The following is a 27,708-nucleotide window of genomic DNA, read 5'->3' as shown; positions in this document are numbered from 1 at the left end:
CTTCCAGAACCCTCCAGTCCTTTTGTTCTGTTGGCTGCTTTTCCACCACCCCCCCCCTCTCTCTTTTTAAAATACCCTGGTGACCAGTATAACAGGAGAATATTTGCTTGTGTTAAGCAGATAAACCACTGTTTATCTCTTCACCCCAGATAAACAGGGGGGTTGAGGTGAGATGAGGTGCAATGTGGGGCTACTTTACCCCAGACGCTTTCGCTCATGACTTGCCAGTAAGCCCATCCATGGCCTTTCTCCATCAACTGAACTGAGCTGCTAGAGCAGAGGGCATGAGACACACTGGATGGCGCTGTGGGTTGAGGGGGACAGAGCAAACCGGAAGATGGAACACAGATTAAGGAGAAACTCTAGCTACAGAAGGTTCTCTTGAGCCTTGAGAAGGACCGTGGAGGGAAGACAGAAGACCACAGAAGAGAGAAGGTGTGAGCCTCTGGCTCTTCCCAGAAGAAGACCAGCTAGAGGCTAGAGCTGGTGGAGAGAAACGACAGGGAGTGGCAAGAATGGTGCTGTTGGTGGTAGCTCAGTTTCGAGGAAAATCTGCAGGGAGCTGCCTCACTGTGGGTTCTCTGGAAGAAAGCTATTTTTAGAGGAATTGGCTCTGCCATGCGGGGAGACCAGCATACAGTTCTCTGAGCTGCTTCGGCTTTGAAAAAAATTTCTAAAAGAGTTCGCCAGATTGCTTTGCATGAGAGATAGCTCTTCCTCCCTCTAAAATGTTGGGGAGCACAGAACCCCTCCTGAGGTGTTGGAGCACCACTGCTGGCTAAGGGTTGTGCATAGGGCCTGGAGCACCTGATAGGGTGCCCAGCATCCCTAAGGAGAGAGGGAAAGTCTGCATTGTATGCGTGCCATGGGCAAGTGGCAGAATTCTTGACAGTAAAAAGAAAAAGTCACATTCAGATGTCTTTGGGATGATAAATCAGACACTTCCTATTCATCCTGGGGTGCGTACTGCAATTTCAACTCTCTACTCTCTGTCTCATCTTTCAACCTCCCCCATCTGCTGGTCTTCTCTCCCTGCTAAGAGGATGCATTTCAGCTGCTTTCAAGACTTCTGGGCCAACACACAGGTCCCCAGGCACAGGCTTTGTCGCCTTGAAGAATGAGCAGGTTTCTTCCTCAAAGGTCTCTCTTACATGTCACCTCTCCCCATATATTCCGAACCAAAGAATCTTGCCTTGTCTGCTTTAATGTCTCAGCTTCATTTCATCACAGAAGGAGAAATCCTGGGCAATCTGTCTGGTGGGGCATGGGTGCTCGGGAAGCAGGGGCAGCCTTATTTCCACGTTTGCATACATTTGCATGAAGATGAGCCACTGTCCGGCTCATTCCTAATGCAACTGGCTAGCCTGTTTCTTGAACCTCTTCTCTCACCCAAAACCCTCAAAAGCCTGACGTAGCGTTATGGAAGGTTCGCGCATGCAGGTAGCTCCAGTGCCAATGATATGGTCCAACCCTTCTCACTGAGCCTAATACAAGCGGAAGTGGTAGTAGTTATACAGAGGTGGTATAGTACTAGTACTAGTACTAGTACTAGCAGTAGTAAAATACCAACAGTTCTGGCTAACAGAGTCTATCCTATGTGTCAGACACAATGCGAAGCATTTGGCTGCAAACATTCATTTCACTTTCACAAGCACTGTTAAGAAGGTACCATTGGCCTCTGCATGTCTCATTTGAGGAAAACAAGACTCAGAAAATCATTTAGCAAGAGTTAAAAGGTAGGGCCAGAGCCAGTACATGGAGCTAGCTCCCTGAATTCACCGTCTACACTCTTAAGAATCCGGTTGCTGTTTGTGGCTGTTTTTAGAAGCACTCTAGCTAGGTTGGTTATTCCCAGACTTTTAGATATCACAGGCTAGGTGGTTCCAGACCTTTTACTTTGCCAGTTAAGGTGCCCTGTGTGTTATATATGATACGTGTTTATACAGAGACATACATTGATAATTACGTAATAATTATACATGTAATTACACACATATTTGTCATGGACCTGTGCGTAGGCACACAAGCATATGTATTCTGCCTTCAGCGGCCATCATTTCATAAGATAATGGGCATTTTTAAAAACAACAATAACAGAATAAGGGAGCCCAGGAATTTAAAATAAAGGATAGTCCTTTAAATTGACCAGTTTTGCTCAACAGAAAAACATCACATTGTTTTTGTTTTTCTCACTTTACCTCACATCAGGAAAAAGATATCAGTGATCAGAGAGCCTTTCAGAAATCACTACACTAGTTTGTTAATATCCCTTTAAAAATTTGGTGTCCAGGTATGAAGTCAAGAGTCCAGGTATGGCTGGGTCTGCGTGGATCCCACCTCTGATGTGGACATCTGCACTTTCTCTCTCCCAGACACCTGAGCTCTGTGCCTGTGAGGCCCAAGTTGGAGGTGTAAAGATGGGGAGCAGAGAAGGGGCTGGTAAGGGTCAAGTTACCGCTTGACTACTAGACTGGCCTCTTTCATTAGGCTGTGGTTTGAGGAAAGATCTATGGTTGTCGAGGAGGGAAGATAAACCTGGCAGATGGAGGGAGAAAGGAACAAAGTGGGGCAGAGAAAGAAAGCAAAGATCTATGGGAATCTGAAATGAGATGAATGTGGGCAAGAATTCTGTCTTGAACATCTGTCTTGGGAGAGCCAGAGTCCTACCCTGGCGTGGATGGAGAGGGAAGGTGGAGGTTCTTATGACAAGGAGCCAAGTGTTAACTGGGTGAAGAGGAAGATGGGGCTGGGAAGGGAACTGGGAGGATCACGGGTAGGAGAGGGAGAGAAGGGGGGAGTGAATTAGGGGAGGAAAATGAAGACAAGGGAAACAGTATGGAAAGGAGAGAGCATAAGGCCAGGAATAAAAGGAAACGGGAGAAGAAGAGAAGCAAGGGGATGAACAGGAGAGGCATGGTGTCTAAGTGAGCTCCACGGAAGGAAGGGATCTCCAAGGCTAGAGCAATAGACCCTGAGGAGTGAAGGGAAATGGCAAAATGTGAAGTGAATTAATTGTTGGTTGTTGCTGAAAGGAAGACTGAAGGTTGAGAGAAGACCACACAAGGTGTGGGTGTCAGGACAAAAGGACGCTTGACAGACTAGCTCCTGCCCATAGGAAGAGGTGCAGGCATGAGTTACATCCCCCAGGGCTGGGGAAGAAAGTTTTAAAGGGAATTAGGGAAAAGCTGGTAAAACCAATGAAGAAAGAGGAATCCGAGTCTTCACTCTGGTAAATCATGTTTCTTCTCATCTCAACCAGGATGAAAGCAGAGTTCATAAAATGCTCCCCTGATCTGGCTCCACATTGCCTCTCTGATCTCATCCTCCAACACTCTCCCTTGTGTTTACTTCACTCCAGCGACACTGGCCTTCTGGTACAGCAGACACACTTCTACCTCTGGACCTTTGCACGTGCTGTGCCCTCGACCTGCAATACTGTTCCTCCACATAGCCACTTTATTTTCTCCTCCCTACTTACTTTGAATCTTTTCCTTGTTTTATTTTCTCCACAGAAGCTACCCCCTTCGATCATATCCTATAATTTGCTTTGCTTTGGTTATTGCTTATTACCTCCCCTACCCCCCACTAGAATGCAAGCACCATAAAGGCAGAAATTTTATCTCTTTTATTCACTGATGCTCCTCAAGCACAAAACTGTGATTGGAACACAGTGGGCTAACAACACATGTTTGTTGAATGAACGTATGAATGGCTAGAAGAGTTAATGGGCCATCTATCAGACCAGAAGGGCATGCGTAGGAGGAGGAAGGCGGGAGGAGAGCAGCAGAGAGGCTAGGGGAATGTGTGTCTTATTTGGAGGATTTTATCCAATGATATCTGGAGCAGGAGGGTTGTATCTCACTGTGTTTTTAATAAAGCCACCTAAAAGTGAAGGTAGAACATGAACACACTTGTGGTCATTTAATTTAGTGAATCATTTCATTTAATGAGTGATCTTGACGTCGGTGTCGACTGACCCTCTACTCGATCCAGAAGGAGAAACCGGCTATCACCTAATGCGCAGGGGAAGCGTAGACAAGATTGAGCTATACAGTCAACCAATTTTTAGTGGAACTTTTAGTGGATCCGTGCACACACGTGGACACGCACAATCTTGTCTGTGTCACCTACAGACCGAGTCTAGAGGACAAGAATCTGATTTGAAATGATTAATAGTTCAGTCTCTTGTTCAGTTAATGGCAGCCATGAAATGAGTTCGTCACTCATGTACTTTCTGCCAACACTACCACACTGCACAGAGCACTTGCTCATGTGCCAAGGACCGAATTAAGGGCTTAAGCGCTGTATTTCACTGTTTCCACAGTGACCCATGGATGATACTATAATTACCACATTGTTAAAGCTGAGAGAACTAGAGATGGAAAGAGAGCAATTATGCTGCCCAAAGCCACACAGCTAGTGGAGGGTAGAGCTAGAATGTGATCCCAGGGCGGCTCCAGGGAAGGGACTAGCAAACTCCCACCATAAAGGACCAGAGAGTACACGTAACGGGGCTGGGTGGGCTGTAGGTCACAACTACTCAATCCTGCCTTATGAGGACAGCCACCGACAATGCCTACACAATAGGTGTGGATGTGTTCCAAGAAAATTTTATTCACAGAACTAAGTGTCGGAGTATTTGGACCCCTAGGCAGTTTGCTGACTGCGTTCTGGAAACTACCACACCTGGGAGAGCCTGGAAGGATAGCAAAGAGATTCCTAAGTGTTCTCCATAGTTAGCTCTGACAGGCCATCGTGCTGCCAGACCACTGGGGGACTGGCTGAGACGGAGAGGTAAACTCGCCAGGGACAGAGAGTGGCAGATGGGGCACTTACATTTCGACGATGCCCTCTGGCAAGTTGGCGGGGATCTCAGTCAAGCCCTTCCCTCGACAGTCCACGATGTTATTACTGCAAGTGCAGGCCGAGGGGCAGGAGATGGAGTTGGCATTGCAGGATGGAGGTTCTGAGTGCGGGCCTGTCGGGCAGGAACACAGTGGTCAGTCACGGCAGGGTCAGGAGCTGCCTGGCCTTCTGTGCCCCTTCACCACTCCCCAGCATTACCTGAAAAGCCACCTGAAACACTTTCGCCAGCTGACATCTCCCCTCAGCTGGGAGACACAGCTGCCCCTGGCTAAATATTTAGCCAAGGGGAGAGATTCTGACCTTGACCTGCTTCTGGACTGTCCCACCTGCTCTGTCATCCCATCAGCCTCGTCTTTCAGAGAAAGGGTTGCTCACAGAGTCAACCCCGCGTGAAAATATGCCACAGGAATGCAAACAGCATACGCTGGGACTACGCTCTCAGCCCAATGTTTGAATGAACACCCACGTTCTTTGGCTTTTATTGGAGGACTGGATGCTGAACATAGACACATTTTCATTCTTTTCTCTAGAGGCTAGAACTCATGACTAAAACCAAGTGGGAGGAAAAAAGGCGTCAGAATTTCATTCTTTGGGGCACTGATGTTGTCCAACTGTCAATAGTCACCAGCAGTGACAACATCTAAGACATTTTCAAACAGCTTGTATGTCCAGAGAACATGCAAATAAAACCTACCTCATTGGAAAAAATGGTAAATAAGTTACTACATATTTTGGAGTTAGTTTTTCGTTTTAAGGTGCGAACCGGTGTGAGTTTAAAGCAAAGTAGTAAAAACTCGAGTACATGGCATCTAAGGCGCTTACTTAGAATATCAAATGCAGAGAAGTACATATATTAGCAAACTAACTCAGGGTTCAAACAGTCACAAGCAGTGAATTCAGATGTTTTCAAGACCAAAAAACTTTCATGCTATCCCTATTTCTTCAAAGTAAGGCAAGAATCTCGAACCTGTGGTTAGTTTTCCAAATGACGACATTGTGGCCCAAAAAGTAGACTCAACCCCAAACCTCCTCAGGACTTTATATCCCACACCGGCTAGATCTAGTCAGCAGGGGTGCTGTTAATGTCTTTCCAGACCCCCAGCCCCAGAGCAGAGGACCACGGGCTGGGTAAGCTCAGACCAACCCTGCAGATCTCCTTGCTGCTTGGACATGGGACTTCCAGCTGGGAGACCTGGGAAAGAGATGAAACATGAAACACAAAAATGTCGGCAGGGAAAAACTAATTTTGGTGTGGCCTCTGTTCACTGGAGAAGCCAAGTCTGGGAAGCCAGAGAGGGTCTGGCTACAGTGGTTGCATCAGAGACCAAGGGGGCCTACAGCAAATGCCTTTTCAGACGCTGAGACTCCAAGTGGAAGGCTCCCTCTCCACACTCCCTCTCCACACTCGACAGTCCCTGTGCCTGGGGCAGGCCCTTCTGCAAGGGCTCAAAGGAATGCGGAAGGCTTGATGTGGAACACTTACCTCGCTGGACAGTGTTAACTCAAGAACCAAAGATTCTTATTTCCTTTGGCTCATCTCTCTCTTTCTCTCTCTCTCTCACACACACACACAGACACACACACAGACACACACACATCAAATATTTAAAAATGTCCTCCTAGCAGGGACATTTGAGAAAATATTCTTGTCAAGGGCACAAGGATTTCAAACTCTCCAGTGTTGCACTAGCGGATTTCATGGAGACCAGAAAAATGCTGGAGAGATGATGACTTATACCGAAGTCCCCAACTGGAACATTCTCTGAGAGAAGGGATACCAACTTAGTTTGAAACTGGAGAAGTTTCCCATTTCTGAGAAAAATGGCAATTCCAGAGAATCAGTCTGTGAGAGCCTCAGATCAGGAATAAGAATGCTGTGGCCCTGGAGTCCCACTGCCTCAATTTGAATCCTGGTTCTGTAATTTCATCCTTATATCCTGGCCTCAGTTTTCCCCATCTGTGAAATGGGGGAAGATGACAATATTTATTTCATAGCATGGTTTGGTTGTGAAGGTAAAGGAAGTTAATGCATGTGAAATATTTAGAAGAATGCACGGCACGGAGTCAGAGTTTAGTACTGTTAGTTGTTATTATCATTACTGAGTCTGGCTCTGCCACTAATGGTCTGCAAGTCATAATGCTCCTCTGAGTTTTTTTGCTTTGATCTCAGTCAATAAGGAGTTTGGACTGCATGACTTCTGAAGTCCTTTCTGGATGGAAAGATTCATGACTCCTGGTTTTCAGAGGAAGGGAAGCAGGAGTAAGACACCCAACAGCACCTCTGCATCCCTGGCTCCACCGCTTTGCAGGTGGTCAGGGGGATCTATTGTGGAAAGTGCTCCCTCCCTCTCCCCACATGCAAGAGAGGCTGGGAGAGGCATGGCTTCAGGTGTCAGGGCTTTTGAAGTGCAGATCATGCTCCCCAAAGAAAAATGCCAGGCCTGGCCCTCCAGATCCTGGGGCAAAGGGCACCTAACAAAGTCAGGGAGAGTCACACCCTGGGCACCTTCCTGCTTGGGCAAGTCAGGGGCTACACGGAAGGCTGAAGTCTGTGCCCTTGAACTTCCATCCACTGAGGCAGAGGGTATCAGGTGGTTGCCCATCTTTTGATCTGTAAAAATATTACCTGGTTGGGGTGTGTCAGAAAGGGAAGTCGGGGAGAAAGACAGTATAGTCAAGGGCTCATGTGGGCAACAGGAAGTTCCGAAATGGAGTCCCCCCCCCCCCAAAATGCCCCTTTTGACATCTATGCTGAAATTAAATCTGTTTAAACCAGACCCAGGTTGTAGTCTGGAATCCCTCTGGGATGAGCTGGGTCTTTCAGAGGGCGGCTTTCATTCTGCAGGCGGCATGTGCTACATTTCAAGGGATGTTGTCAAGGTAAAAAAAAAAAAAAAAAAAAAGAGCCTTTGAAAAAGATTCCGTAACCAGGTCACTAACAACACCTTTAATTACAAAGAGAGAAACAAAGGTATTTATAGCCTCTGTTGGCATCCTGGGCTGGCAGCTCCCAGCCAGGCATTCACACGTGGTAAGGGTGTTATCCTCTTGTTGAAACAAACATGTCAGGTTTAAGATGGGGTTGAAAGATGGGTTCATTTCCCCTGGAAACCTTCCCCTCTGATCAACGTCCGATGGACTGAGCCCACTTCCCTTTGAGCCTAGGAGTGCTGTGATGGCAGAAGTCCCTCCCCTTGGCTTTTGGTCTTTGGAGAGACGGCAACTAGCATATAAATTATATAAGGGCAGTGACCTGTTCTGTCTTCTGTCCTGTTCCATCCCCAGTGCCCAAAATAGGACTGAAACACAGAACAGGAACTCAGTAAACATACCTTGGGTGAGTAAAAGGATGAACACATGGATAAAATTGGTCTAGAAGCCTGGCAGAGTGGGGGCTGAATGTCACCAAGCTATGTGTGTGTGGGGGGGCAAGCAATCCTTCTAGAAGGGTCCTGAGGGGAGGTCGCCTGAGTTCTGAGGGCCCTGGGCTCTGGTTGATAGGCTCCACCGTAGTGTGGAGGGATGGAGTGGCTATTAGGTGGATGGGACTTTCATGCCTGAAGTTCAGGTCTTTCTACCACAGCTCAGTGCCAGCAAAGGCCAACTGCCTAGTCCCCTGGGGCTCCCTCTGAGCCTTGCTCACCTGCACAGGTAAGAGTGACCCAGGCTTCCCTTAGTTCTGTCAGCAAATCCCTCCCTCCCAGCCTCTCCTGTCCACATGCGATGGGGTTGGTGCAGGTGACAGTGGATTCCCAGGGGGACAAAGTGATGAAACACCCACCTTTCTTCTGAGAAATTTTAGGAGTACTGTACAAGCTGGGAAGCAGAGAGGAATGAAAACAGAGTATTTTGATCAGGGTGGAAAGAGTCTCCACCTGTCTTTGAAGGGAGGGGCTGATCTGGGCCGGTGTCTGCCTACACACACGGGCCTGTTCCTGTTGTAGGAACATGTGCCTACGCCGTCCGCGAACGTTCATGGTCCCGAGCAAGCCTGCCTGCTGCTACCACCTCCTCCTCTTCCTGGCAAAGAAAGCGTTTAAATCAGAGTGTAGTGATTCACTAGCACGCAGAACCCCTGTAGTCCACGTTCGGAGATGTTTCGTGATGAACTTGGGAGAGCACATGAATTTGCTCTTTGTTTTTAAATGGGTTCCTAAACTATCTTCCCTGAGCACTCTTTCAGTGGGATGAAAATGTTGCTGCCTTGAGGCGGAAGGAAGTTCTCATCCAGAGCAGGGAGAGGGGGGTATGGGCCAAGTACCTGTCTGCCCTCAGGGCTTGTCTCCCCTTTCTGAATCACTACTGGGAATTTCAATGTGGAACCACAGCCCCCTTGGTGCCACACAAGGAGCAAACAGAGACGTCCTGCCTTCTGGTGTCTCCTGACTCCTCAGACCGTGGTCTGATGTCTTGAGGGAGGGCAGGGCAGAATGAAGGGCAAGATGCTGGCCCTTCCCTGCTCTTCCCTGAAGGCCATCATGAGGCTGCTGCTTCCCGGTGCGGGGAGGGGGCCCGCAATGAGCACGAGGGCAGGAATGTGTCCCTGGCTAGCCCTGTCACGGGGAAGTGCCTGTGACAGCTGGCATGGACAGCGATCATGTCATCCTGTCTCTGCTGACTGCACCACACCCCTCTGGTCTGAGAGAGGAGGAGGAGGAGTGATGACTGGGGAGACTGGCTCCTGCCGGCTGCCTCCTCAACTTTGTTCTTCTACTCAGCATCGTGCCAAAAGGGGAAAGTCCTAACTCGTGCCCAAAAGAGTGGGGCCAAGGTCACCAAACTTCAGACCTAAAAAGGGCCACGGAGATGGTGAGGAAACCATCCCTTGGAGGAGAGTACTTGCCCAGGGACACAATGGTGGCCAAACTAAGAATGATGTCATTCTCATAATAGCAGCTAGGGCTTAGGGACAGTTCCCTATGTGCCCCATATTTCATCCAGTGCTTTGCGGGCATGATCTCACTGGGTTTTCACAAAATCTGTGATACAGGTTCTAATATTATTCTTATTACTTCCATTATACCGATGAGGAAAGGGAAAAATAAGGAGGTCAGGCAAACTGTTCAAGATCACGGAGCCGGTGAATGACAAAGTTCTAAAATTTGGTCCAGTGCTCTTTGTACCACCTCCTCTACCAAAAAGACACCCAACACCTCTCTTTATTGCCATGATACTGAAAACCGTAAGAGCCTGGCAATCTCAGGAGATAGGAAGAGGAAGCTCAGGGGCCAAGACACAGACTGTGTAAGCAATGCTGGAGATGGCAGGACACTCTTGTTAGAGCTGTGTTTATTCCTTTCTGTCTTTAAAGGGACTCCCACCCAGCAGAGTGCACAGAACTGAAAAATCCAATGGCCTCGTGAGCATGTGGAAATAAATTAATTCCCGCATTCAAATTAAGCATCCCTGTTGGCCTCTGGCCTTTCAAAAGCCAACAACAGACTGCAATGACAATGGGGCTTGAGCAATTATGATGAGAATATAAATGAATGTGATTTAAATACAAGAGGCATGATAATTTTAGGAATGGCTAAATAAACCTAATAATCTCATTCTTGCAATGTCCAATTAGGGTGTTTTAATTAAAACCTCCTAAGGAGATGGGCGGCTAGTCATGGCTTACCTTAATTATCTTTATACTTAGTAACTAGTCCTAAATTAAAAAAAAAAAAAAAAAAAGGAAGGAAGGGGAAAGTGTCTTGTTTCCAGGGAGATATGCCTATTTCATTTTTAATGATAAATGAGGAAGGATTTCTTGAGAGGCTTTTAAGAGCAAGTATTGTTCTAGGCATTGGGGCACCTGAAAAATGTCTGATGTGAGCCTTTCATACTAGAAGACAAGACTGACCTTCAGGAAAGAGTATCTCACCCTCAAAGACTATGCAGAGGTTAAGTGTGAAACAGGTGGACAAACCAATGAATACAAAGATGTCTAAAGGAAAGAGATAATTGACTCAAGGGGTCAAATATTTAACTAATACCCTTGAATTACAAATTGTGACCAGTAGAAACTTTCAGATTAAGGAACCAGAAAATTAATGCATGGAAGATAAACCCTAGAGCTTAAACCCCAACATAAACCCTTTAGGTAAGGATGGGCTAAAACCCAGAACTTGGAACGCACATGAGTCCAGTAATGGCCAAAGTAGAACCTTTTCTCTGGCCTGTTCTTATGAACTCAATAAAGTCCCAGTCCCGTTCAGGCAACAAACAGCAGGGGCCACAGCCTCTTCTAGTCCTAGGGCCCTGACCCTCTTCTTAACAACAACAAAAAAATTCACAGAGGAATCCTTGCAGCAGTGGCTGAAGGAAACTGAGCAGTCCAACTGTATACCTGAGAAAACGTTAATAAAAAATAAAATACAGTCTCCCACCCTTTGAAAAATTCCTAGATGTCTCCTTAGAGGATGAAATAAATACCTTCAATCGGAAGGGTAGGTTGACAGAGGAGATGAGTTTGGCCAAAGTGCCCTGCTAGCCAATTTCTGGGTTAGCTGGAGCGATAAGGCGCCCGCTGCCAGCAATCCTGGGGAGAAGAGGCCTGGCTCCCGTCGGCTGGATTTCATTCACAGGGAGATAGCGGGGACTTGAACAGGCAGGGCCCGCCCAGGCTGAGCGAGATAAAGCTCTTTCCTGTCTCTGGAGTCAAGTGTTGAGCGAATTTTTTGATATGGCTTAAGGGCCCTGGAGGTTTTCTGACGCTTCCCTGACAGGGGCCACTGGTGATGAAGCTACACGCGGGGATGGCTTATTGGTGCCCGGGCCTTTTTCTCTCCCAAGCAGATGACCTCTAGCTTCACAGAGATGCTCTTGCTCCTGCCTCTCTCCACGGAAGTCCTCCTCTGGGGAGTCACCGGGGGAAGAGCCTGAACAAGGAACACTGATGGTTTTGCAGTCTACAACCGATGGGGTCAGATTCCTACCAAACGGCCACACGCAGATGCCCTGTGGGCTCTGCCACGGGTGGAGCCCGCACTCTAGCCAGTGGGTGTTGGGGTGGGGGACGGTCGGTGCGTGAAAGCAGCCCTCCGCGTTGGCCTCCTGAGTGTGCACACACGGGGTCTTGCTCCACGAGGCTTCCTCTGCCATCCCCCGAACATAGCCTCACAAACTACCTTTAACAGTTATTAAAGAGGTCGAACCTTCCGGAGGCGATGTTCCTCCTGCACCCCACTAAGATGGCGGCGCTTCCTTCGTCGGAGACAGTCAATTCAGCCAACCATGACATCTGCCTTGGACCCTCAAGGAAGTCAACCCCCTGCGCAGCATTCTGTTTCTAACCCATGAGAGCCTGGAGAGCCTCCAAGAATCCCTCCCGCAGAGGGCTTCCCACCCTGAATTTCCCACAGTACATTTCTCCTATGAGGGGTGCAGGTGAACGGCGCATTCATGTCTGGAGCCCGGGGGCCAGATGCTTATATCCTCAGAAAACACCCAGCTTCGTCCTACCAAGTGTGAGGGATCACCACGAGCCCTGGGCTTAATGGATATAAACAGGGGAGGCAACAGGGTCGCTTGTACTGAACCGTTAACCCACCTGCTAGATCTAGCCTTTTCGAAGCAGGGAGGTTTAGGGCACGAGCACGTCCAGGACCTGGGAGGGTCAGCCTCTCTCCCTGACCAGGATCCAGGGTTTGGATCCTGATGGTGACAGTGACAGGGAAGCAAGCTGCCCCTCCTTGGTCGGGAAGGTGCTTTCCTGACGAGGTGGTACGCGTGTTGGCGTGGAGCGTCAGCCTGGCACCCACCGGTAATGATGTGTTTTCACGTTCTCTCTAATTAGTTTTTCTCACTAGCTCTTGGATGACTCCTGCACTCTATAATTATTTCTTTCACTGGCACTTATGCCGATATTGTACTCTTTGCCTAATAATTACTATAATTATAGTCAGTGTATGTGAGTTGGGTGCCTGTGTGATAAACGGTTTTATTATATGTGTTTGACGGGAAGTGATTTCTAAGTGGGCGTCTATAGGAAATTATTAAGGTGCTGCTCTGAGACATGTTAAAATGTTTTTGGATAATAAATAACTTGATGAAGTAGTAACATGACAAGAGAGAGCAGGAGGGAGCACGAGATGAAGTTGAATTAAAAAAAAAATCGTCCGTTGCCAATGCCGCCTAAGAGCAGAAGGGGGCCGGTTTGCACTGCTGTCTGGGTTGGGGCCCTGCAGCACACGTGGGGCTCAAGCTGCCTTCAATTCTGAAAACAGCACTGGTCAAGAAATGTCAGGGGTGCACTTCCTTCCCTCCCACCCCAGTGCTGAGGTCCCTCTCCTTCCTCCTTCCTTTAGGCCGACCCCCTAAGATGAGCTTTCAGAGGCCACTGGGCTCCTGTTTCGGGATTGGGTTCCTGGAAATCGGGGATGCCTCTGTGAGAGACTCAACTGAATACTTTCTGTTTTTGAGGAAATTCAGGGATTGGCTCTCCTTCTTTGCCACCAGAAGAAGAGAGCTGGTGGGAATGGAAGGTGTCAATGAGAAGTAAAAACAAATAAGCAAACTTGGAATTGAGGACTTGGTTTAAAAGCCACTACATCCTCTGGGAAGATCTTCTCGGGTTGCTCAGCCACCTCCCATCCCTGGAGGTCTGCGCTGCCTTCCGTCCTGTGCACAGTTCTGTTTCCTGTACTAGACACTCTGTGCTTCTATTACACTTCAGTTACCCACAGATCAAACTCTGCTGTTGGCTCAACGCACTTTGTGGGTCCACTAAACTATAAAAATTAAGCTCCATTTACTAGCTCTCACCAAAGTGCTGAGTATTATGCTAAGGGCTTTCTCTGCATTATTTTCATTTAATCCTCCCACCCATCCCTAGAGTTACGTACTATGATTTTTCCATTTTGCAGACGTGCGGTAATTTGCCAAAGTCACACACTACTGAGGGGCAGAGCTAGGGTTTCCAGCCAAGCAGACTGACCCCCACCACCTCCACTCACTTGTCTCTCAATTTCTATGAGCAATTAGATAATAGGCAAGTGTTTAGGAAATGCTAAACAATGCACTTAACACATGTTAAGTTTCTTAGCATCGATGGACTACGAAGCTCAACAGAAAGTGATTCGTGACTTCGTTGAGCAGTTTCTTTTACTGGATGACAAGAGCTTCTTTCTCAGGACTCTAGTCAGGGCGCCCCAGAGTCCAGGGGACTGTGCGGTGCTGGGGAACCTAGGAGATTCCACGCCCAGGTCTGGGCTCGGTGTGGGCTCATGCCCGCAATGATGTCAGAGTGGGCTCGGCGGTGCGTGGGTCACAGCACAGAGGAGAGAGGGGCGGGGAAAGCTCACCTGGACACACGTACTCCTTCTTCTGCACATCTGCCACGTTGAAGCCCCTCAGGTGCACAGGAGCCATGCAGAGTGTGAACTGGCCAACTGTCCGCCGCTGTCGCAGCCAATCCGAGAGCCAGGCCAGGTGGCAGTCACAGTACAGGTGATTGGAGTGGAGGCGCCTGGGAGAAGGAGGGACAGAGGTAAGACTCTGTCATGGCCTGAAGTGAACATAGCAGGCCAAACCTCCGTGCCCCTTTGCCCGGTGTGATAATCCTCAGGAGCCCCGGGAAGCATTTCCCTCTGCACTCGTGAGTTACCACGGGAGCCTCAGCCCTTTATTGCCAAACCACAAATGACTGTTATCTTCACGTGCAGGCCACAACCAACGGATGCCTCTGGGGTTCTGAGCAAGTCCCCATTTCTTAATAGTAATTCCACCTTTTTTTTCCCCACTCAAGAAAGCCTCAGCATGTAGAAGGAGGAAAAGTGATGTTATTAAAGCAATGGTTCAGATGCCAGTCAAACTTCCAAAGAAGTATGCAGATTTTAGGTTGCAGATTTTAGGACTATAGTTAGCCTGGGCTCCCGATAGCCTGAAACGGCTCTGCAGTCTCAATGCCTCAGTCTATAGTGGCACTGTGGCCAAGACCTGCCATCGCCTTCGCTCTTTCTCCTGCATTTCCTCCCTACAATGAATGAACACCCTACCCCCACCCCAGGAATACTGGGAGGCTTGTGTGCACTGGCCCAGGGAGCAGGGCATGCCGGGAAGGGTCCTTTCTGTAGGAGGCATCTTTTCTGCATCTACCCCATTAAAAGATTTTATTTATATACTTGACAAAAAGAGGGAGAGAGAGAGAGAGAGAGAGGGGGAGGAAGCAGGCACAGCAGCAGGTAGAGGGAGAGAGAGAAGCAGGTTCCCTGCCGAGCAGGGATCCTGAGGGGGCTCAATCCCAGGAGCCACTGATCATGACCTGAGCTGAAGGCAGACACTTAACTGACTGAGCCACCCAGGTGACCCTACCCACCTCCATTTAAATAAGGAGCTGCCCATGGCAGACTCCTGGAGCCCACTGCAATGTCTCCACAGTGCCCTCTTCTTCTTCTCAAGTTCAATTACACCAGGTATATTTGCTATTCTGGTTCAGGTGCCCCTGGAAAAAACTCTCTTAGCCGGTTCCGGGACTCTGTGGCTTTCCCCCTCCAGTAGCTGTGATTCCAGATCAATTTCTTGCCTCTGAGTGATTAAGAGTTGCTAGAGGGATCTGCATGTTCTACTTCTGAAAGGAATCCCATCTGGTTAAATGACTTGAATTTACCTTCCATTAATTGAGGGGCAAACTAAGGATATCTAGGGGTTTCTACAGGTTCTTTCCTAAGGTTTTGCTATCGGGGGCTTCCAATTTCCATATTCCCCACAACCCTAGGTCATTAGAAGTGGTGGTGTTAAGTTTTAGTCACATCAGCTTATCACACACTTGGGTTTCTGCTGCGAATTTCAAGCGCCCAATCCTGGACATGCTAATCAGCCAGTAGTATCTTGAGACTTTCAAGTGCTCTGTGTCAAGTTGGTTATCATTGAGTGGCGGCCTGAATCAGTGGCTTGGCTACCTCCATGCCTGAAATGGAGAGCTCTGAAGGGCTCTTGACTACACTCCACTGAGCATAAAGTCAGCATTGCTCAGCATTGGCCACGTGCAACCAACTGGAGGGGCGTGCCGGCAGAGCCTTCCTGCCACGGTGTGGGTGCAAACCTCGGGCAGGCCAGGGCCACCCGAAGCCTCAACAGCCTCAGGGGGTTCCAGATCCCATCGTTTCTGACCAACTAAATGAACCCATGCCCATGAAGAATATAATTCTTTTTTTCTGCTAAAAATTTTTGAAAAGATTTTTATGATTTTTGTTTCCAAATGATTAATTTTGATGTTGCGATGTTCTTGTGGATTTCAGAGTCAATACTTTAAAGTTGAACACATTTTCAGAGGCTCCACAGCCCAAGATCCTGTGCCTGAAATGGGCCCCAAGCAATTCTCCCCTTTGAGTTTCAAAGCTCAGACCCCTATGCCGCTTCCTCTTCATCTGGCGTTTCAGAAAGAGGTGCTGCCAGCGGGAAAGGGTAGGGGAGGCACAATCCTAAACTAGGGGAAGAACATGAAGGAGATAAGGGAATTCCTTTTCTATCCTGGGCCTTCTTGGAAAATTTCAGCATGCGTGAAAATGATCTGCTTCCTGACCTATCAGTGAGCTGTAGAGAGAGACAGACAGATGGACAGGAGGAAGAAAGAGAGGGGAAGAGGAGCAAGAGAGAGAAGGGATGGGGTGTTGGCTCTGTGGCCGGAAAGAGACCACTGGTGTAAAGACTGCCGAGGAAAATGGCGACAGTGACAAGTGACGGTGTCAGTGACAAGGTAGAGCAAAGGCAGGTCGCAGTGCCAGCATAGGCTGGGGTGCTGGGAGACTTCTGTGTGTCCAGAGGATCAGAGCCTTCTATACAGAGTCTGGCTTCAATGAGGAAAGGCGGTTGCCTTCTTTGGCAGTGACGTATGGAAGCTGAGCAAACAGGGATTCCTATGAAGGGCAGAACATGGGTCCACGAGGTAGATCAATGTCAACGACTTCCCATCAGTTCCCATCAGGCATAAGAGATCAATGGAATGGCTAAAGTGAGGTTTAGGTCAGTCAGATCCTTATTAAGCAGATTAATTTCTGGGAGACTGAAAATGTTGGAGGTTTTCCTTTTGGAAGATGATGTTAGGTTGATTCTTTCTCAATCCCTGCAAGGTGGCCCCAAGCTACCTTTTCTTCCTTACCTTCCTCCAGATGGTTCCTAACCCTCTGTCTGCCTTTGCGGGGATTCCTCCACTTCCAAGAGGGACCGTGGAAAACAGGTGACCAAAACAGACCTAGAATCCACCTAAAGGGTCTTGCCAAAAGTCTAGAGCAGTGGATGGGCTCACAGCCTCCCACCTGCCTTAGAATTTTTTTTTTTTTTAAAGATTTTATTTATTTATTTGACAGACAGAGATCACAAGTAGGCAGAGAGGCAGGCAGAGAGAGAGGAGGAAGCAGGCTCTCCACGGAGCAGAGAGCCCGATGTGGGGCTCGATCCCAGGACCCCGGGATCATGACCTGAGCCGAAGGCAGAGGCTTTAACCCACTGAGCCACCCAGGCACCTCCCACCTTAGAATTTTAACCGCCGGGAGTGCTGGCAGAGTGGAGCTGGGCAGACTCTTCCAAGCTCCAGCCTTTTAAACCATGTTTGGGAGATCAAATTGATGAGTATCACCCCAAATACTACTATTGAAAGTTATCACATCGATCAGGAAACGTGAGCCTGGACTCTGCCAGGAGTATTCCTAATCTCCTCAAGTGGGAAGAAAAATTATTTTATTTCCTTTTCATGACTTTGGTGAATTGGGATGGCAGTGACCTGGGGGAAGGTGGCCTCCAGTGGCCTTTCAGGCCTTCCTCGGCTCCTCTGCTTTTGTTTCTGCTGAATGGAACGAGCTCAGGCTCTGATGTCAAATCGCCCAGATCTGACACTGACTCTGCGCTTTTCCGACTCTGACTTTGGCCAGTGATTGAACTCGGGGCCTCAGTGCTATGATCTATAAAGTGGGGATTATTAATGGTGCCCCTTCCCAGGGCTGTTGTGAGGACTGGAACGGTTCATGAGAAGGACTCAGCACAAGGCCCTGCACACTATGAGCCATCAAAGGAATGTCTGCAACTGCTACTGCCATGAGGGCACTGGCTCCACACTTCCGTCTCCTCCCAGCCCAGAGCCCTCCCTGTACAGGGCGCCATTTCTTACTTAGACACCAAGGCATCAAGGCGCCGAGGTGGTTCCTGCATGCATTTCTACGATCTTCTGCTGATGGAAACCCCACATCCCATGTTGGCAAATCCACCTCCACAGAAGATAAGGTGAATGCATACAAATGCCAATTTGTAAAAGGTGCCTTTTAGCCACAGGCGCTAAATTAAATTTCCAGCAAATCCTTTTAGAGAGGGTCAGTGTTCATTTTCTATAAAATGTGGCTTTCTGAATTAAATATAAAAGCTTTCCTTTAGAAATCCCATTTATGACTTCCTTCCTCGCTCCTCTTCCCCCCTTCCCCCCCCCCCCCACCGTCTCCCCCACCCCCACTTTAATTACAGTGAAGGGGGATTAGTCAGTGCAAGTCTCTGGGGAGTTCTGTACAGAGCCGTCTCTGAAATTAAACTAAAGAGAAAGTGGCAGCAGGCACGGAGCAAAGAGAACAGACGAGATTGATTGATTGATCTCAACTCATCAGATGAGTGCTCGGGACCGCAGGGAAGGATGACAACAGAAACAAGGAGAAGACCCTCCTCCACCCTCCGTTCCCATCCAAGGCTGCCAAACAAGGCACCTGAGAGCCAGACCCAACTCCCCAGGGGCCCTGTCCCGTGGACGCAGCCCAGCCTCTGTTATTGCTGCTCCTAGATGGAGAACAGCAAGAGGGAAGCTGAAGTCACAGAGGAGGAGCCAGAGGAGCTGGACTGCGGGTTTCTGCAGGGGAGGGTCCTTTTTCTTCTATTCCGCCAGCCCATGTGGGGTGAAGCAGGCCCTGCACCAGGAGGCTCACTTTCAGCTTTCAGGCCAGAAGCCCCGGGCACACTCCTCGGTAGCTCATCTGTAGCTTGCCGTGGGCTTTGAGGTGGTCTTTGAAGACCCCCATGGTTTCTCCTTAAAACCCCACGACTGCACCATCCCATTTCAAAGGGCAAGGAAAAGGCTAGATTTTCTTGGTGGACTGATGCTATCACATGAGGGGTTGAAAGGGAGAAATGGGGAGCAATGAGGGACACTGGGTTTGGATGCTTCTTCGCAGTGACCAGTATCTGTTGAGTGGACCTCATGACACACCTGTGAGCGTACCTCATTCTCGCCACTGTGAGACAAGCACTTACGAACTCCCTGTCCTTGCAGGGCAGAGAGGAAGAAACTTGCCCAGAGTCAGGGGCAGTCAGAGCTTGCCTTTACACTCAGGTCTGCCCAGGGAGCTCCCTGCTGTTCCCTCACACAGGGCTCCACCGCTCTCTGCTTCATTCCCTGCCCACCCCCCACTCCGCCCTGATAAGGTCACTTTCTCACTCACGCAGGGGTTCTCAAACATTATGAGCAACAGAATCTCCCTGGGGGCTTGTTACAACCCGATGGCTGGCCCCACCCCCACAGATTCCGATTCCTTGGGTCTAATCTCATTCCATGATGCTGATGCTGCCGGTCCAGGGACCCAACTTTGGGAACCACTGCTCTACGGATTTTTAAATCCCTGTGGATCCCGTGTTGCTCAGGGGCCACTGATGAGCTGGTTGCTTGGAACTTTCAGTGCAGATTGCTGGATAGAGTGACGGTAATAGTAATAGTCAACATCATTTATCATTCACTCCGTGCCAGGCACTCCTCGTACCTCTTCTCATCTGGTCCTCTCCAGCGCCCCCATGTTTAGAAGGAACAGAGGTCCTGGAGCTAACAAAGGAACAGCAGAAATTCCAGCTCGCTGCCTTGGCCCCACATGTATTTAGCTGAAAGCTCTTGGGGGCTGGCTCTCCACTATTACCGTAATGCACACGGTGGTGAAGTTGCACCAACGCAAGGAAACCATGCCTGTGAACCCCCACAGAAAGGCCAATGTATTCCATTTGCAGAGAAACTTACAAAAGGCGTTCTGGTTGAGAGGAGAGGGGAACTCCCCAGGTAATAAAGGCACTGGGACTGCTCTCCACATGGGGAGATTTGCTTTGTGAGTACACGGAAAAGGAAAGCTGGAGCCTACCCCAAAATTAACTGTCAAGAACAAGTTCCTGTATCCTACCAGGATATCATCAAGGGAGTAGGGCACTCTGTTGGGTGTGGGACACGAGGATGGGGAGAAGGTGGGATTAAGGCTCCCACTCTGCCACGGGACACAGAGGGGAAAACATGACCACGGTGCTACGACAGAACTGACAATGGCAGGTGACATCAGCTCAGGAGACACCGAATCATTACATCCCAGTTAGCCATGTTCTGTCACAATGTAACACTAATAAACTTTTCCATCAAGATGGGACACACAAAGACGCATTCCCCTGTCAACAGGGTAAAGAGAAACCCGTTTGTCTGTCTGCCATGGAATGGGGTTTCAGAACTGTGGATGGCACTGCAACGCTTCTCCCCCATCTGTGGCTCACCAAGATCTCCTCGTCAGTGGCGGGAGGAGGCGGGTTTGCTCTAGGACCCGTGCTCAGGTCAGAGCAGGGCACATGGGGCTGAGTGTGGGGCAGAAGCAGGGACCTTTACTCACAGAGTTCGAATCTTCGGCATGTGGTTGAAGCTCGTGACGAGGATGCGGCTAATGTTGTTGTTGTTGAGGGTGCTGTGAAGGTAGAGGAAGAAGGGAAATGGTTAACAAGGACGTAGCATCGGGGGGGCAGTAGTGATTTCTGGAAGGTGGGGGGAGGAATTGGTGCAACTGCCAAAAGGATCATAAATCAATAGCTATGGGGCAGCTGGAGACAAGGGGGCGGATCTCCAGAAGATGAGAGAATCCCTGACTCCTTCTTTCAGAGGAAAGGGAGGCTCTTTCCTCTCGTTGGCTGCCCTCTCAGTACTCGCGGACCCACCTAGGGCAACACTGTCACTTCCTGAAATCCTACCAGGTGCTGAGCACAGATGACCTACGACGACATCTCCAATTCTCACAAGCCCAGTGTCAGTTACGTATCACTGTCCTACTTTTTGAGAGAAGAAAACAGATATGTGTCATTCTGGTTAGCGACACACGTGCCTGTGAGGTGAACATTGTCCTTATGCTATAGATGAGGAAGTGGAGCTACGGAAGGGACAGAATTCTCCCAGGGACCCCTAGCTGCTGAGCTTGGGAGATGGGATTGGAATCCTGCACTGTCTTGCTCCAATTTCCCTGCTCTGCCCACTGCCCATACCACCCAACCCAGGGTGCTACATGGACAGTTTATTCTGGAAGTATGTTCTCATGAGCTCACCCCCTGTTCCCCTCCCATGGGCCCCCACTGGCCCAGGAAGGAGCCTTTCTTTGGAGCCTTCCATGGTTAAGCCGACTTCTTTTGTCCTCAGCTCTTGATAAACATATTGCCTTTCTCTTAGAATGCCCTCCAATGTTTCCTACCCCATGCGCGACCACAGCCCCACGACCTGGTCCATACATGATTCAGACTGAGTCTTATATGCCCTGGTTGTGCAATCTTGGACAAATTACCGGCATCTCTCAGCCACAGGCCCTTCATTGGCAGAAGCAGGTGGGTAACGGTTCCTCTCCCACAGGCTGGTAAAAGGCTCAGCGTGCAGTCTATATTCAGTAAATGAAGCCTACCATTTTATGGACACTGGCAGAGAGAATCTGGTCCTGTCCTGGTCATTCATGGTTCCCCCCAACCCAACCTCCACGGAAGTGGAAATCCAGCTTCACCTGGCACAGTGGCCCCCATACCCAATGCACCCAAGGCGCCTGCACATCCTCTCCCCTTCCACCCCACCACAGGGGGAGTCCACCCCACCACACCCCCTTGCCTCAGGCCCTCCCTACAATTCCTCAGGGCCTACTTAGCATTTGTTTGGCTAATAAGGCCAGAAGGAAATCTGTTTACCTGAAGACACAGAACCCAGTACGTCTCCCTCCCTCATCTGGTATTTAACGCGGGTCCAGTACTAATTCAGGCCCAGGGCATGGCAAAGAGAAACGCGCAGAGCACATCTGCATGGCTGCTTTTTGCCTTCTCCATACTTTACCAATGTTCCCGTGCAGAAACTTTGCATTCTATGAAGCTGAGCCCACGTAGCTATTCTGTGTCCTGTGGCTTATCTTTTCTGTGAAGTGTGTGTTAATCCATCCTGTCTCCCCATACCCAGGTAGCCTTTGGAATATCTCATCCGACAAGGCTGAAGAGTCTATCACTCCACTTCCTTGGCAGGAAGCTTCCTGGGTGTGGGGACTATGTCCCCCTGCCCCCACCAGTCCTCCATCAGATGAGGAATACCTCTGGGGCTGAAATGATGCCTTCATTTCCCTTTCTGTGCCAGAGTTCTAGGCTCCACACTTTGGGGATACCTCGTTAGGGTCATGGACTCACTACCAGACAACAGTCTGACCATCTTCCTCTCCCAAAGGCAAAGAGCACGAAGCCTTTGGAGAGAAGAGACTTCCTTCTAAGCATACCCAGCCACTCACATCGGGGAGAGTTCACAGCCAGCCCTAACTGAGCTGAACACACAGTGCAAGGCTTGACCGTAAGTGCATCTGGCAGCAATGACTTATTAATGTATTACTACACTGATGTTTAAATGTGAGCTGTAATGAGGGCTATAAAACATTTACGATAATAGCAATTATTCCAGAACCAAAATGACTAAACACAGTCTTCAGACTTTCCTGATTTGCTGCATGGGGCTGGCCAGCCTGGGGATGACAGAGGGCTGGTGACCTCTTAGATGCTGATCTCCATGGCAGCTACAGGTTTTGTTTCCCCGATAGACCTAGATTTATTTGATCTCTAGTCTTGGTGGCTTGCGCCCACGCATGGAGTACGGTGCTCTCTCTGGTGCCTGCACCTCTCAGTAGTCGGCTTTCAAAGAAGGTGGTGGTGTTATAACCACCCCTCCCCCCAACCCCCACAGTGGAGCAGCATTGGGGAGCATGCGCCTGGAAGGGAGACCTGGTTCAGACTCTGGCTCTGCCACTTACAGCCTGTGGAACCACCAGTAAGTTTTCTGAATCTCATTAAGTTTCCTCAATTAACATGGAGATAATACTAGCACCAATCTCACAGAGCTTTAGGGGTAATATAATACGATGATACTAGTACTCCCAGTGTTAGCTGAGAGCTTATTATGTGCCACGCAGGCACTGGGCTGGGGGTTCCACTTGTACCATCTCACTTAATTTCTGCAAACACCCTATGAGACAGGCACTTTTGTCATCGCCTCCATTTCAGGGACGAAGCAAGCCCAACTCCAGGAATGACGCCTGCATTGGTCACCTCCTGCTAGGAGAACAGATTACTAAAAATTTTGTGGCTTCAAGCAACACAGTCTGGAGGTCAGAAGTCTAATGTGGGGACCACATTTCTTATGGTGGCAGCAGCAGGAGAATGTTTCATTGTCTTCTGCTGCCTGTCCTCAGCCTGTGGTCCATTCCTGCAGTTCCCCGACCTCCTGCTTCTGCTGTCACATCTCCCACCATCCACTGTGACCCAGCTCCCTGTTACGAGGAGCCTCGTGAGACATTTAGGGCCAAAATGGATAATCCAGAATAACCTGCCCATCTCAGGATCCTTATCTTAGTTACATCTACCAAGTCCCTTTTGCCATAAAAGGTAATATTCCTAAGTTCCTGGGATGAGGACACGGACTTTTGTGGAGGGAGGGGCCTTATCCAGTCAACCACCCTGCCCTGAAACAAAGCACACTTGTGAGCACACGGCCTGGCTCTTGCGCAGCACTCAGGAACCCTCAGTTGTTGTTTGACCTTGTGTCTTTTTACTCTTTTATGGTTTACAATAAGTTTTTGCGTTCACCTTATTAAATATTTGTAGGACTCTGAGGTTGGAATTCTTATCCCCATCTTAGAGATGAGTGATTTGAGGCTACGAAAGGGACCCCCAGGGTAGCTCACAAGCTCCTGGGAGGATCTGGGAATCACTGTTCTTTCTTTATACCACAATTTCCCCCAACTTACCCACTGCCTCCTGTTTTCAAGCCAGTTTGTTACCCCAGAATGGATGTTTTCTGTCATGTGCACCCTGCACCCAAAGCTGGAAAGAAGTGCCCAAGTGTCTCTTGTTCTATGAACTTCCTTGAAAATTAACCAACAGGAAAATAAACGGTTGGGTCTAATGATGACCCGCCTCTGGAGGGCTGGCCTGGACTAAGCTGTGGGGACCTCATCATCTTGTTTTATGTACCTCCATCTTCTGGAGTTCTGCCAGTTCTACAATCTAGCTTTAACCTCACTGCTCTGCTCCTTTGGAGATATTTTGAGAAAATACATTTTACCCCAAGTCACCCAGGTTGGAGGTTTCTCCTCAAATAAATGCAGTGTCAAGAACAAGATCAGGGTCAAATTAATTCTCTAAGACTTCAGAACTACGCTGCCCTCCCCCCAACTTTTGCACCATCACAAGCTACTAAATGGGCATCTCAGTATTAACTAGAAATAAGGCCACCCTCCCCCATGAGATTTAAAGACAGTCTGCCTACCTCCCTTTCTTTGTCCTAAAACCCTTACCTGTTATACTGTATTTATATTGAGACTAAGGGTGACCTATATACTGTGCAATCACTTTTCTGTTTTGTCATAATCAGAACATAAATGTTTAATGAAAAAGGATCATTTTCCATATTAAAATGATCCATGTGAGCAATGCTACCTCTCCCAATGGATCCCATGCTCTCTCCGTTCTGAGCACTAGAGGGAAGGCATTAAACTGGTTTTCCCCAGGACACTAAGGGATTAGTGAACTTACTGCTCCTGGGGAGCACAAACAGAACCTTGATACCCAGAAAGAATGTGCTTATGTTCCTCAGCTGAATCCTGTGTACTGTGGCAAGACCAGGGCTCCCCAGTAGGGAAGAATGCATGAGGCAGTTGTGCCCGTACGGGTCTGTTCCAGGAGATGACAAACTACTGACCACAAGTCAGATCCCATCCCTTACAGCTTGTTTTTGTAAGTAGGGTCTTACCTATCCATTTATGTATTGTCTACGGCGGCTGCTTCTGTGTTACAGGAGCCGAGCAGATGCGACAGAGACCACGGGGCTGGCCGCGCCGAAAATAGCGCCATCTGCTTTTTTATAGAAAGTGTTTGTCAATCCTGGTTCTCTAGAACTGGGAAGTTCCCGTCTTGCCTTTGTCAGTAATTGCCTGTGATGTGGGCAGGCAGCATAACCGCTCTGTAAGAAGAGGGGATTAGGTCAGAAGCTCCCAAAACCCCGGTAGGAAGCCCCAAGCAGCAACTGGTAGGGCTGGGAATTGAAAGCAGGAGGTCTGACTCTAGAATCCACACTCCTGGCCCACAGCACAGGCCCACCTGGAAGAGGGGTCCCAGTGCTTCCAGCACCAAATCCGAGCCAAGAGAGGGCCCTGCTCAAGGGACAGGGCAGGTGAGTCCACCTTGGGCTGGGTGTGGAATGAACTTGGGTAGTGGTTCTCTAACTGTGGTCCCCAGACCTGCATCATCATGTCTTCAGGCCCCACCCAGACCTACTAAAGCAGAGGTGGGGGGGGGGATGTCCCCCAGCCTCGTGTGTTTTAACACGAGATGCTCCCTCCATAGTCTTCTATGAAAGCTCAAGTTTGAAAACCACCAAGCTAGACAAAAAGCTAAGAATAGAGCCTTTACCTGAGAGGGAGAACAGCGTATAAGCTACCTTCTTGCTGACTCTGGGACTGGAAGCCTCTTCTGCGGAGGGCATGGGGGGTTTCCTGCTTAGAAAGAGCCCCGAGGTCTGAACTAGTACACAGCCCTCCATGGAGGCTGCTGTACTCACCCTTGGAAAGCTCCAACTTGGCTTCTGCCCCGGGCTCCCTGCTGCTCTCTGCTCTGTGCTGACGTGTGGCTCTCCCTCACGGCCCTCAAGATAGCCATCTTCGGTCTGGAGGGGCCAAGTCCAGCTGCAGCCACGCCACCCTGACAACCTTAATAAGGCTGACATTTCCCTCTGTCTCCTCCGATTAGGCCCTCGCTTTATCACTCTGTGCTTTCTTGGCTCTGGCTGTAATCTGCGTGTTGTGTGTCCACAGCACTATGTAATTGACTCTAATGCAGCAGTATTATCTGTGAGCACGTATCACATAATTGCAAAACCAGGCACCCACAGTAAGTGCCACCGCAGACTCCCAGCGTGCCAGCCCTGGGGTACTCCTCGAGCCCCTCCTCTTCCCCTCCGCACAGGTAGGGATCCTGGCTCCCTGGGTTGGATAATCCCTCTTGGAAGACAGGCCTATTTCAGCCCTCTTCTCGAGACAGGCTGATTGTCCCTTCTGTCTCGGTAAATAAGGTGGTTCCCTCCTTAACACTCCCCAGGAAGGACATGCATAGCAAGTCATCAGCAGCCATGGCAGTGGAATGTCTTTTTCAAGGGAGCTTGGAGGTGCCTTGATTTGTCCTTACACATACCTGGGTCCCACGGCCAACCCTCCAAGCCCTGAGACTGGAACTTCTCCAGCAGGGCCTGTATTGAATTCCCAGGGGCAGAAACAAACCAAAGGAGGCAGCAGCATTGTCTGAACAGCAGCAGAGTGCAAAAACTGCGGCGGGACCCTGCGGGGAGGATCTACACTGCTGGCCTGGAGAACGGGAATCACAGGGGATTCCGGCAGGCAACGTGAGGGTCTCGGAGGGAGGGGCTGAGGGCTCACGGCCACTCGGACAGGGAGAGAGAACGAGACTGAGGATGCTTTAGGTGCCGGCTCCCTTCTCTGGCCTGTACGTCAAAGCAGGGCTGGCGTGTCTTGGTCTAGCTTGGTGGCTGCTAACTGATCTACCGTGGCCCCAGGAATAAGGCCTGTTGCTGGTAACCAGGCCCTTCTGCATGTTCCTAGGTCCTGGGGATGTGAACGTTTTGGGCTGGCTGAGTCCATGATAACGAGGGTAGGTGGTGTCTCTTTGTGGCCTGGCTGCAGGAGAACACACACCCAGTGCCCTGTGAGCTTAAGGGAGGCATCCCCAAGCCTTCCCCCCAGCCCAGAATCTCTCCCCAACTCAATGACTCAGTCATTTCTGGAGGAAGCTCCCTTGAGCTTTCCCCTCCTATCACCCAGCTGCCCACTTTCTGCTTCGGCTGGAGGCTCTAGGAAACTCCAGAAATCAGGAAGAGTGTACAAACACGCATCCTTTGAGAAAATCTAAACTGAACGTTATCGGTTCTGCCATGAACTGTCTGCCTTCTCATCGGCGAGACTAGTGAAGTCTGTTGCTTGGAGGCGAGCCTGCTGAGATCCTCCCGTAAAGATGTCAGCGAGAGCAATAACAACACTGATACTAATTATTAAGGAGTCACCATGTGAGGACACTGGGTTGAGCACTTTTCACATGTCATCATTTAATTCTCCCCACAATGCTGAGGTAATCCATTCCATTTTGGAGCCTCAAAAGATCTGCTCTGACCACAGCTCTACAGTTGTGGAGACTGTGTTCAAATACAGGGAAGCGGGATGCCAGGGCCTGATTTTTTTTACCGTTGTGCAAAACTGCCTCTCACGGGATGGTCTGACAGAGGCTGGCTGCCCAAGTTCCATGCCTTTTCCAAGGCCGAGATGAGTCCTAGAAGCCAGTGCTGTGCTCAGCCCTCACAGGCTTCCACGTGGTGGGGACCACGGCGTTTGCCTCCCTGCCAACGCTACTCAGAGGCACTGGCACGACCCGAGCCTCCTCTTGTCTGTAGAGCACAGAGCTCAGCATGGACAGTGAGGGCCCTGGGAGAGGCTACGCAGGAGAGGGGCGATTCGGTCTCAGAGCTCTCTGAGCTCAACGTCTGTCTCAACGCGTCTAAGTGTTGCCAGAAGCCGCCCTTGCTGTTGG

General features: G+C 49.5%; 1 protein-coding gene across 3 annotated transcripts in view; it reads right to left on the bottom strand.

The window, feature by feature from the left end:
- The window catches only part of LOC111140918 (slit guidance ligand 3), a 589,722-nt gene that overhangs the window by 113,897 nt on the left and 448,117 nt on the right, over positions 1–27,708 (bottom strand). For all 3 annotated transcript variants that reach the window (XM_022493181.1, XM_022493179.1, XM_022493180.1), the window contains exons 7-9: positions 20,457–20,528; positions 14,157–14,320; positions 4,837–4,978 (exon numbers count right to left, since the gene is read on the bottom strand). In XM_022493181.1, coding sequence (XP_022348889.1) covers positions 4,837–4,978; positions 14,157–14,320; positions 20,457–20,528 — 378 coding nt within the window. The remainder of the gene's footprint in view (positions 1–4,836; positions 4,979–14,156; positions 14,321–20,456; positions 20,529–27,708) is intronic.

The sequence above is a fragment of the Enhydra lutris genome, unplaced genomic scaffold, assembly GCF_002288905.1.
Source record: "Enhydra lutris kenyoni isolate GAN:26980312 unplaced genomic scaffold, ASM228890v2 scaffoldscaffold5, whole genome shotgun sequence".
NCBI classification, from domain to species: Eukaryota; Metazoa; Chordata; class Mammalia; order Carnivora; family Mustelidae; genus Enhydra; species Enhydra lutris.
The sequence above is the reverse complement of the archived record's forward strand: the minus strand, read 5'-3'. Positions and strand labels throughout refer to the sequence as shown.